This window comes from Parasteatoda tepidariorum, chromosome 5, assembly GCF_982258835.1.
Source record: "Parasteatoda tepidariorum strain Cologne lab strain chromosome 5, Ptep-v5.0, whole genome shotgun sequence".
Classification (NCBI taxonomy): domain Eukaryota; kingdom Metazoa; phylum Arthropoda; class Arachnida; order Araneae; family Theridiidae; genus Parasteatoda; species Parasteatoda tepidariorum.
The window spans coordinates 30,702,556-30,715,498 of record NC_141759.1 but is presented as its reverse complement, the minus strand read 5'-3'; the positions used below and the strand labels follow the sequence as shown (position 1 = coordinate 30,715,498).

Below are 12,943 nucleotides of genomic sequence, written 5' to 3'. Positions count from 1 at the left end.
AGCTTTATTTCATACTGAAATATACATTATCCAGTAAATTTTCAACAGAATTTACCGATGTCTTTGGTTATCACTATAACTAAACGATCTCTTAAATCCATAGCACAGCATGTTGCTACTCTGCAAATCATTCAGCTAGCTTTAAATTAGAAAAAGAAATATGAATGTTCTGATTTTATTCAAAGTTTCTGTAATTTTGACATAAAAAAACTTAAATATCTCTGATTGGAGAACTTTTTAGTTGCCATTAGTAACTAGTTCATAAGTATCCGCTAGCTTGTTTCTACTCATGCTTTGCTCTGCTTTTGGAAGCTTTACAGGGACCGTTCTCACTGCATACAAAAAAGAATCTGAATGGCAGAATTTTGTGGATGAAAATATCTCACCAATCGGGAATCATTATGCTGCACATAAATGTAAATCGCTCTTGTGGTTACGGTCAGTGTGCGGGTGGGTGACCACTTGGATCAGTCTGCGTAGGGACCGAGGGTGTGCGGTATTGGTCCTCGTTAAACTGTGCTGCCGTAAAGTGCTCGACTTCGCGTGCAGGTCGTCGGGCTACCGAAGCGGGGGTGCCATCCCCTCTGCAGAGGATCAAAATTGCGATGGCATGTCTTCGGATCATCCTCCGGGATGTTTCCCAGACCGTCGCCAATAGCCCAGTGTGCAGCTCTAGTGCGACGTAAATTAACAACAACAACAACAACAACAAATCGCTCTTGCGCGCGCAGTTCATCTTGTGGAAGTAGTCGCTCAATGACGTTGAATCGGACGGTTTGGGAAATATCCCTGAGGATAATCCGAAGGCATGCCATTCTAATTTTATTTAAAAAAAGTTAAAAAAACAATGTAGCATAAAAGTAAGAAAAACTGCTTGGTGGAACAGTTGCTAAACAACTTTTTTATCGTAAAAAGAAAATAAAGCAAATTGAATAAATCAATAAATATGATTTTGAAAGTATAGGTTGTGTAACTATACAATGATATTGTGTCTAAAAATACTCAAATATAGTAATTTAAATTCAGTATTTAAAATGTTACCCAAATGTGCTGAAAAATTAAATAATTTGCTTTGTTAAGTTTTACTGTGGTAACCTTTGAATAAATAAAGGAGATAATTTTAAATTTACAGTGAAATTTTACGTAACAACTGATCGTTTTTACAAAACGTTAAGAATAATAGACTATTGTTTAAAACTATTACATAATGTTACTTAAATATAAGAAATTGAATAAGTAAAGATCAAGGCAATAACTCAAAACTATTGAAAGTACTGTTTACGTCGTAAAAACATTTGTCTTCTACATAATCGTGTTTCTTTTTAAAATAGTATTGTAAGAAGATATATGATGAAATGGTTATCATTCTTTTGTATATTTTGTGATTTTGAAAATACGCAAGTGTTTTGATTTCTAGCTTTTTCTTTTACAATCACTTTATCGTGACGACACGACATGGATCGAAAGATGGAGACGAAATATAACCATAAATTGTTATTTTTCAGAAAAACGCGTATAAGGTATAATAAATACTATTTGGTAAAATAATCCGTCATATTACATAACTGACTGAATATTATTTATTCAGTTAACTTTTACTTCTGTAATTTACAAAGCAACAATCAGGAGAAGTTGTTTTTGTACTGATAAAAAGGCTTCACAATTGCTCCAGTCGATACGAATTTCGCATCCAGCTTGCACCGAAAACAGTGCTGACGTGAAATATCCTCAATAGGTAGACGGATCATGGGTTGGAATCCCCTTGTCGTCAGGTTAAGATTGGGAGGTTCTCGTGGTCTTCCTCTCCATGTAACACAAATGCGGGTTACCCCCCATCAAAAAAGTCCTCCACAAAGGCAAATTTGTTCCAATTCTCGATCCAGGAGTTCCCTTGTCTTGTGGATTGGGTTAAAAATTACAAGGCTACGGAGTTGAACATTAGTAGTCGTAAACCCATAAAATTGGATCGGCTGTTCAACGACGGTTATAAAATAAAATCTCATCACACTACTCAACACAGCACACTAATCAAAGCAGTAAAGTACGCAATTTCAGAGCAAGTATTGTATACTTCTGAATTAAATATAAATTTGCTTCATAAAGCAAATTTACTTTGCAGTGCTATTTAATTAATATGCTTTTTTTTTAAAGTTATTATAATGACGGAAATTTTGATTGTAAGGATATAAAAAATCGGGAAAGGAGAAAAAAGGCGAGGAAACACTTGGTATCTTCTCAGCGGTGTAATAAAAAAATAATAATGCAAAAATCGATCATTAAATTTTTCACAAAAGTTTACTAATGTTGAAATAATTTAAATACAATATAAGTTATCATTAGTCACTCAATGCAAAATATATTATGGTTAAGTTGAGTTAGATGCTTTATGGAGTTTTTTCAGTCAGTTTTAAGTTCGACAGTTATAATATTACAAATTGGGTGGGGGAAAATTAAAAAAAACTAGAGAAAATATTTTGCCTGTTCTCTTGGATCTAATAGAAGAATACAAGAGCCGATTCTAAACTTTTTCACAACAGTTATTAATGTTAAAATTTTTTAAATACATTATTCATTATCATCATAATTATTCAACACAAAATATAACGAGGGAAAGTTGAGTCGGATGCATTTAGGGTGTTTATCTGAAAAATATGGAAATTCGAGAAAAGAAAGAAAAAGCTCGGAATACTTCTCTGTGAATTAACAGAAAAATGAGCATTTTGAGAATCAATTATAAAATTTTTCACAACAGTTTACTAATATTAAAATCCTTTAAATACATCGTTAATTATTGTTATGATCACTTAATGTAAATTATGATTTTAGGAAACAGTGCGGTGTTTCTTTGTAGTGTTTTCTCTACCGCTGTCACTCAATGTCACTCTCACACTTTCGCACTAACATGGATAAAAATAAAGGATGACTCACTTCTTTCATTATCATTCTCGCAAATTAAACCAAGGATTCTCATTTTCATTGTAATGAATCCTTTCTTTAGTTCTGGAAAACTTTTTCGAATCTCATTTTATAGACTTAGTTGGAAAAAAATGTTGCAGATTTAGTTGAGATATTCATATTTGAGTTCTAATAGTAAAATAGAAATTAAGATATTAATGTTTTAAAAATATAGTTAATCTTTTGTTAAAACTGAACAGGATTCAGTGAGTTCATTCTTTAGACTTAATTAATAATGTTGCACATTTAGTAGGGGTGAAAGATATTCATATTTGAGTTCTAATAGTAAAACAGAAATTAATTAAGAAATTAATATTTTAAAAATATAGTTAATCTTATGATAAAATTGAACAGAATTTTATCATTTAGGTGCCATATAAGCATTTATCTTATAAAAAATAGCATTGTTTTTTTTTAAATAAAGAGGTGTATTTTATTTGTGGATTTAAAGATAACAATATAGTAATATAGCTGGAAACAATTATTACCCGAGTTTCAAACTAACGAGTTATTAATTTCATTAAAAAAAAAAAGAATATTGAAACAAGCCATTTATCACAGAGTTCCAGCTTAAATTTGAGCACGCTGTAATTAGTCGGAGCGATTTGTCGATAGGACAAAATTTTACTATTAATTTTACTAAACACCAGTTAAAGTTTGAGGGTTTGAGCACATTAGCAAGTCAGAAATTTAGACTGACGGTAAATTCTATTTAGCGATTAATTAAGGATGCCTTTTATTTAGCTATAAAATTGCAAAAAATGCCAATTTTTAAAAACCAGGATATGATTGAAAATTGCACTTTTTTTTAAGCTTGGAGATCCTATAAAGATTTTAAAGCTCTAGCTAGTCGTCTGAAAATGGGTGAACTATTAGAACACAGATTTGGTGACAATCTATTTTATTTAAAGTTGTTTTAGAAACATCATGACATAACTTACAATTTGCTAACATTAATTTATTATATAGATATTTTATCAGAAACCCAATGATACGCAATCAACCTTAAATTTGAAATTTTTTATTTTTTTCATTTAAATTAAAAATATTAATATAAATAAAAAAGACTCACATATTAAATAGTTTTTTTAAACAAAGAATATAAGACTGTTTCTTCCCCCAAATGGTTTAAATTGCGGCTTAAGCGACATTTATTTAAACCAGCCAACTTTCGTTTGGCACTCAACTATTTACAAAAAAACATCAAGAAATTGATGTAAAATGTGTGATAAATTTGGAACTCGGATAAGTATTAGTGTCTTAATAAATTTTTTATAGCGTCCAATAATCTTCTAAAATAGATCTGACTCATGTTCCGAACATGCACAACCGATGAATATTCCCATAATAAAATCGTTCTGATTCACGCATTCCGTAGAACACGTATCACTAGTATCGTCTTTCAGTTGTCAGTTACGATTATAGAAAACATAGAAAGACAATGTAAGAATTAGATGTTGAAAAAAAAAAGAGGAAGATTAGGCAGTCGGTCATGGCAGTCAGGCGTATACCAATATGTCAGTACGAATGCACCCAATAACAGAACTCGAACATTCGAACTTTTAATTACTTTTACAATCATATTTTTTTTCGATCAATCAATTTTTTAATCGTTGAAATATGAGTGTTTAGAAAGTATGTGTTTAGAAATGGCTCTGAATGACTAATCCCCAGATGGCGTTTTAAAGGATTTTGTCTAGAAGAAAGTTAAAAACGAATCTCGAGCTTAATTTTAAATTTGTAAATATATTAGATTATCTGGAACGCTTAAAGTTAATAAAAAAAGAAAAAGAAAACCTCCTTGAATTAAAGTTCATGGCGAAAGCTACGGAGTTTCTGAAAAGACAGAATTTTCAATTAGCCTGAAAAATGCTGAAAGGTTGAGGGGGAAAAAAATGGCACTTTTGTAATTGAATAGGTGTTTACCGAAACTTGAATGTGTTGAGTTTTAATTTTCCCCAAAAGTCGGTGCAAAATTTTTTACAACTTTACATTATTATTTGAACCAATATTACTCAATAACGAAAAAATCATCATAGTTTATTCCAATTTAATTTTAGTTTTTGGACAACATTATTATTATTATTTGAACCAATACTACTCAATCACGAAAAAATCATCATAGTTTATTCCGATTTTATTTTAATTTTCGGACAACTCTACATTATTATTTGAACCAATACTACTCAATCACGAAAAAATCATCATAGTTTATTCCGATTTTATTTTAATTTTCGGACAACTCTACATTATTATTTGAATCAATACTACTCAATCACGAAAAAATCATCATAGTTTATTCCGATTTTATTTTAATTTTCGGACAACTCTACATTATTATTTGAATCAATACTACTCAATCACGAAAAAATCATCATAGTTTATTCCGATTTTATTTTAATTTTCGGACAACTCTACATTATTATTTGAATCAATACTACTCAATCACGAAAAAATCATCATAGTTTATTCCGATTTTATTTTAATTTTCGGACAACTCTACATCATTATTTGAATCAATACTACTTAATCACGAAAAATTCCTCATAGTGTATCCCGATTTTACTTTAATTTCGTTCATGTAAGTGTAAATGAATATATTTGTGTATTTTTGTAACTATAATAATGAAAAATTTTGCGATAACTTTTAGAAAAGAAGTATTAAAGCTCGTTTAAAAAAATGCGAAAGGTCTTTTCTCGACCTTAACATTACTCAGTTATTAAAATATTATTATTGAAAGAAAAAAACCATTACAAATATTCTGTAATGCTTTTTTTGGAATAGTTTTGAAGATTAAAATTTACTGACAAAATTATGAAAGCTGATTCAAGTTTTATCTACATTTCGTTAAATAATTAAAACAATTATGTATAATTTATTAATTTAGTAAGTTTGTTTAACTTATAATTTATTAATAAGATCTGTTGGGAAAAACTAATGGACCCAACATTGCTCCCCTTTTTACAGGAAAAAGAAGAAAAAATTGATTAATAAATAAAATTATTACAAAGAAAATTATTAATTAATAAATGTTTTTGAAAAATTTTTTTAATTTCAAAATTGTAAAAGTATCTTTTGAACTGAAAGAGCTATGGGACAAAACTATTTTTAAAATTAATTATATCTGTTGAATCTTAAAATGCCGGATATTGCTTTGATTTCACTGTAAAAAATTCCGGAACAAATTGCTGAATAAAGCACCGGCACTTTGGGTGCATCATTAGTAAAATCCATTTTACTGTAAAATCCGGTACCGGCACCCTGAGTGCCGGTACTTTTTTACTTTAATTTGAGCAGCGTCGGAAATAAAACACAGCTCTTTTTAAAATACACGTTATGAAATTGCACATTCTTTTCCTTTTATATTCAGAAGTTTCAAAATTAATCAAAAGGTTATTGTCCTTCTAAATGTATAAATACGTTTATTGTGAAGGTTAATTTATTACGTCACTTTAAAAGCTGAGAAAGGTAACAGTTACATAAAGCAACAATTATTACCAGTTTTTACAAATACAAAAATAAAACAAGCAAAAGAATGAGGAACTTAAATTCGCGATTGATAATGATAGATTTCCTTTCACATCGAGTAGCGGTCCTGTACTTCATCAAAAAGCTACAATGAAATGTGCGCTTGCATTAACTGATAAATCAATTGAAAATAGGATGTTCAGCAACAATGATAAATTATTTATTGTTACTTAAACTTACGTCATGCTGGCAGTTTAGTTTATAAAAATGAGCTTAAATTAAAAGAAGACACCACGCCGATTGTCTCACAAAGCTTGTTTTTATAAGTAAAATTTTGATCTTACAATACTTAGGGTTACATAAAAATAAACCACATTTTCAAATAGCTCAGCAGGAAGAATTCTATAATGAGGCAATATGTTTCGGTGTACAGTGTACAAAAATAAATAAATAAATGAATTAAAAAAATAAACAAACGGATCACCCCGAGTAACTTTTGATCTAATGATCGGATCTTCACGTTTTAGAACTTATTCTTATTAGTTTGAGGGGATGACATAAAATATGTTAATTAATTAGCGCAGACGATATTTCAAGTTTCCAAATTTGTCTCAGAAGCGTAATTTCTATCTGAATAAATGCATTTTTTTCGACAGATTCGGATTTCTAACCTTTAAGAAATTCAATTAAAAAGTAACCATACGCGAAATATGCAAAAAACGGAAAAAGAAAATTAAGGAGTTCGAACTCTCGACCGCTTTCCTGACCAAACTATTGGGATAATATTTCTCAGATTGCGGCTACCCACAGATTCATGGGCGCCCATAGGGAAGGGCCGAGGCCCCCCCCCCTGAAAATCTATGCTTAATGAAACATACGCGTATTTGATTAATCATGTATAATTAAAAGTGAAATTAATTTAAATTAATTAGTTATTCAGCTAATTAAGTTAAAAAAATTTAAATAGATAAAATTTCCTTTAATTAATTTTTTAATTCATTAAGCTATTCGTCGTTTTCTTTCATGAGCCACCCCCTCCCCCTAAATTCAAACATATTTCCCTGCACATATTTTATGGGTCAGATGCGAATTCATCGAAAGAAAAGTATTTTTATTCAGAGAAAGTATGTTTCGTGTCTGATTTCGTAACTTAAAATATCGTCTGCACTAATTATTTTAGAGCATGAGGTCACAACCTCGAACAATAAGATTGAGTTCTAGAACAAGAAGAACGGTGATCATTAGATCAAAAGTTACTCAGGGTGGTTAGTTTTTTTTTTTTTTTTTTTTCTCTTTTTGTTTGCTGTACTATGTTTTTATCCAATGGAAATCACGGAAACTTGCAAAAGATCTGGAAACGATATTAATAAATAGTATGATGCTATATACAAAAACGTCACACCTAGAAAAGGTGTAGCTTACGAATTAGATCACCACTGAGTTATTCAAACTTTACAGGGCCGTGGTCATCAAAAACGTGGTCGCGTGATTCTCCTCCCTTCAAGGCCCATAGTATTATCAGGGCCGACGAATTGGTGGCCGGGGCAAAAACTTCTTTGGGGCCCCCCTCTGCTTCACTACTTCAGTAATGAAGAACTGAATTTTGTTGAGGTTTTTAAATTTTTCACCTCATTATATATAACAAGAAAATTGACTAGAACCTAAAATAGCTATAAACTCCCCCCCCCCTCCTATGGTCAGACGAAATATCGTTCTGTCCATTTTACTGATTTTCTGACAATTCTATGTCCATCATGCCAAATGCAATTTTCTGATTGTTAACTTTGTCATCTAGCTGCAAAAAATCCATATCCTTGCTGACATTAGGGCGGAATTCAGCTAAATTTTCGCAGTTACGATGGTTCAATTAAGCCAATCAGAAGCCTGTATTTTTGAAAGCATAACCCATTTTGCGATATGTAAAAATACAGGATTTTCATTAGCCAAATTTATCCATCTTAACTGCGAAAATTTAGCGGAATTCCGCTCCCTAGAAGGCCATGGATTTACAAAATATAGATTGTGTTTTTACGATAGATTAAACATAAAACTGACGGATTTTACACTGTACTGATATTTTGTTTTAAAAAAGTTCATTAAAAAAGGAAACGTAAAATAAACTTTCTATTTGATTTGGGGGCCCCTTCTGATGTGGGGGCCCGAGACAACTGCCCCGTATGCCCCTGCCTTAGTCAGGTTCTGAGTATTATACATGAAACCAGCCTTTTTGACACATCTAATGCTTTCTCTTTTTAAAATCACACGGTCGTCAGCACGCTACTCTCTGTACGCTACGATCGCCAGTAACTCTGTACGCTACTCTCGTACGTACACGTGTTTTTTTGTATGTATAAACTCAGAGCGTGCGATTTGGAGCAGTGCTTTTTTCTCCGTTCATCGGTCCTGAAAAGGTTTAAAAAAAGTAAAAAAAAATATATATATATATGTAATAACAGGGCTCCAACCCTGTTATTAGTGTTGTATTTAGCTTGAAATAATTGCAGTCATAAGCCATCAGACGTTCTAAACAGGTTTATTAAATGTAGACTGGTATTGCTACAGTTGACGTCCAAGCTCCCTACGGGAGGGGAATGGACAAGACTCCGGACAATTCCGGCACAGCTTATCAGGATCACATTATGATGAAAAGGACACGCAAAACTATGCGTTCTTAGGTTTTATACCAACCTAGATTTGAAGTAAAAAGGCACATTCGTACATTCCTTGTATCCTTACGCATTAAGGAAAATCATTTCTGCTTCCTTATATGGTAGTGAAAAAGGGCACGATTCTATAAATAACTCTTCCTTTGAAATATAAATCTATTTATATTTCAATGGTATGTTTTCAGCCTTGAATTCCCAAAATAGAATCTCTCTACGCTTATTCTTTAACAAAGACATTTTATGAAACCGAAAGAGATTTAATTCTTTTATTAATACAAAAGTATTTACTTATTGTATTACATCCCCCCCAAAAAAATTTTTGGTGAGCCAAAAAAAAATTTTGAATACTTTAAATTTAAAATTTTTAGGTTGGTACGATTGTTCCTTTTTCCCTACTACAAACAACATCTTTTCAATTATGAGAAGAAAAAATATTATTTACAATGACAAAAATATGAAAAACATGATTATGCAATTTATCTATTTAGTAACTAAACAGAAAGAAAAATGAAATATTTACATAACTAATCTACTAAAATTTTCAAAAAAAAATTTTCACACAAAAATATACAAAATTTTTATACAAAATGAACTGGACAACAAGTGTCATTTATTCATGATTTAATTTCAACATTTGTGGGTTGTGATATTTCCTAAGCTTTGAAATATGTACTATTTCAAAATTTTGTTTACTCAACATATTCTCTTTATTTATTTTGTAATTAGTTTCTGAAATTTTTTGAAGAATTTTATACGGTCCACTAAAAGGAGGTGACAACTTTCTCGTATTAGGATAAGTAAATTCTTCAAACATAACTAATTCATCAGTTTTAAAATCTATATCTAAAAATCTAGGATCATAATAGATTTTATTTCTTTCATGATATTCTTTAGTTCTTCGAATTGCTATTTTTTTAGCTTCCTCAACAGGTGGATAGATTTCTTCCTTTAAGGGATTTTCATAGGGGAGTCTACCATGCATGAGGTATGCAGGTGGAAATTTTGTAACAGAATGTGGAGTTAAGTTATAAGTATTAACTATATCTTTTAACATAGTAGGCCAGGGAGTTTTAGTAGGTTTTTCATTGATTTTACATTTTAAACTCGTAATTATTGTTTGACCAAGGCGTTCTACCTTGCCATTAGACTGCGGATGATGTGCAGTTGTCAATAATTGTTGAATTTTATTATGCTTCAAAAATTTTTTAAAATGAGAAGAAGTGAAGGCAGCGTTTCTATCACTCAACAAGGATTTAGGAATTTGATTTTGAAAAATTTGATGTAAAAAATTTGTATAGGTTTCTGAGCTAATGGATTTTGATGCAAAAGCCCAAATGTATCTTGTGAGGTGGTCAATAATTAAAGTTAAATATTTTTTTGTTGAATTATAGTAATTCAATCCACCAACACTATCTATTGCTAGCAAGTCAAATGACTGATTAACAGGGGGTAAGGATTGTAATAATCCAAATCTTTTTTGTCGCGGTTTTTTATTTAATTGGCACGTATGACAATGTTTACAAAATTTTGCTATATCTGAAGTTATGTTATTCCAATAATAAACAGGGGTTATCAAGTTTATCATTTTTTGCACTCCTGGATGATTAAATTTATCATGAGCAATTTGCAGAATTTTTAATCTCAACGAAAATGGAACAACTATTTTAGTAAAATTTTTCTTACGTACACATAAAACATTATTGATATCAACAAAATTACCTTGTAAGTTATCTTTCCTTTGAGCTTCAACAATTTCATCCAATTTTAACAAATGTGAAACATGAACATTATTATTGTTACAATTAATTTTGACAAGTGAATGTGTTGCATCTCTCGAAAGCCAATCTGCTTCAAAATTAGTAGAACCTTTTGTGTATTTAATATCATATTCATACATACTTAACAATAATGACCATCTAAATAATCTACCTTTTAAATTTTTAACATTTTTTAGCCAAACTAAAGCAGCATGGTCAGTATGTATGGTGAATTTTTGGCCAAAAAGATAATGGTGGAATTTATTTAAAGAATCTACAATAGCAAGACATTCAAGTTCTGTAATTGCATAGTTTTTTTCATAGTCCCTTAAGGAACGAGAATGAAAAGCTACAGGATGCAATACACCACATTCATCTGTCTGTTTTAACACAGCACCAATTCCAACTAACGATGCATCAACAAAAAGATGACATTCATGATTAGGATTAAAAATTTTCAAAATTGGTTTACAAATAATAGCATTTTTTAAAAGTTCAAAAGATTGTTGACAATTTTCTGACCACACCCATTTTACATCTTTCTTTAACAAGTTATTTAAAGGATGTCGAATACTTGCATAACTATCAATAAATTTATTGTAAACATTTATTGATCCAAGAAATCTTTGCAATGATTTTACATTTTTAGGGGGTAATAATTTTTTAATAACCTCAATATTATGGTTATCGGGTGACACAATTCCATTGCTTATTTCATATCCTAAAAATTCTATTTGTTTTTGCAAAAATGAACATTTTGAAAGTTTTAATTTTAAGTTTTCTTGTTTACAAATATCAAAAATCTTTTTAAGATGGGTTAAATGTTCATCATAAGAATTAGAAAATATAATGATATCATCAAAGTAGTTTGTAGCAAATTTAATTTTATGTTTATTTAAAATTCTACGAATTGTACGTTGAAAGATGCTTGGCGCATTCTTCCAGCCAAAAGGTAATCTTAAGTATTCAAATAGACCATTGTGAGTAGCGAATGCTAATTTCTCAGTGTCATCAGGATGAATACGAACATGATGATATCCCTGTGATAAATCTATTTTAGAATAATAACAACTATTAGATAATTTTTCAATTAAAGACTGTATTAAAGGTAGAGGTTCAGAATCTGTTTTTGTAATTTGATTTAATTTTCTAAAGTCAACACATAAACGACTCTTTTTATTTTCATCTTTTTTAAAGACTAAAGTTACAGGGGCAGCATAAGGGGATGAACTTTCTTTTATAATGTTATTTTTTAACAATTCTTCTGTTTGTAAATCAATTTCCTGTTGTTGTTTTGGGGATGTTTTGTAAGGCCTTAGAGATATAGGTAAATCTGATGTTAACCTGACTCTTTGAGGTTCGATTCTAATTTCTCCTACGTCATGTTTATGTTTTGCAAAAATATCATCATAACTTTTTAAAATTTCTTTTAAGTCCACATTTTCTATTTTGTTCTCATTTTTTATTTTTTCGTCGATATTGACCTGATAATGTATGCATCCATTACCTAGATCTATCTCCGAATCCTTTGAAATTTTTGGACATTTTTTCTTTTTCCTATTTGTCCTTTTCCTTTTATTTTTGTTACCCTTTACATTATTTTTTTCAATGTTTACTTTAACTGAAACATCTTCAACTTTTATTTTTTCAACATTTTTAACTTTAACATTTTGAGAATTTTGTTGTCTAATGTGCAAAGATAAGTTGTCACTGTTAGAATTAGCAGAGGTGATCAATCTCTTACCAAATTGAGTAACAACTGGCCCGACACAATCAATAAACAAACAAAACTCTTTGCAAGTCTGCAACCCAAGTAAAGCATATGGTAAATCAGTATCAATTACAAAAAACTTAACTGACTTAACAATTTTGCCTAATTTAAGGGGAAACTCACAAATTTTGTTAAGTGTTAGTTGACCTTTCGTTTGGGTAACATTTAATTCCTCACATTTTTTAATAGGAATATTCAATTTTAACACCAAATCTTTTGGTATTACATTCAATGTTGACCCGGTATCAACATTCAACAATATCTCTTTGTTAACTTTTTCATTTTTATTTTGTTTTGGACGTCCCTTTAGGTATTTATTTTCCAC

General features: G+C 30.3%; 1 protein-coding gene across 9 annotated transcripts in view; it reads right to left on the bottom strand.

Moving 5' to 3' along the window:
• LOC107445775 (rho GTPase-activating protein 45) overlaps window positions 1-12,943 on the bottom strand; it is a 233,965-nt gene that overhangs the window by 35,572 nt on the left and 185,450 nt on the right. For 2 of the 9 annotated variants that reach the window (XM_087163601.1, XM_087163602.1), the window contains exon 1: window positions 56-271. The exons of the other annotated variants lie outside the window; for them this stretch is intronic. In XM_087163601.1, coding sequence (XP_087019727.1) covers window positions 56-111 — 56 coding nt within the window. In that variant the 5' untranslated portion in view covers window positions 112-271. Of the gene's footprint in view, window positions 1-55; window positions 272-12,943 lie in introns of those variants that run through there. 9 annotated transcript variants of the gene reach the window in all.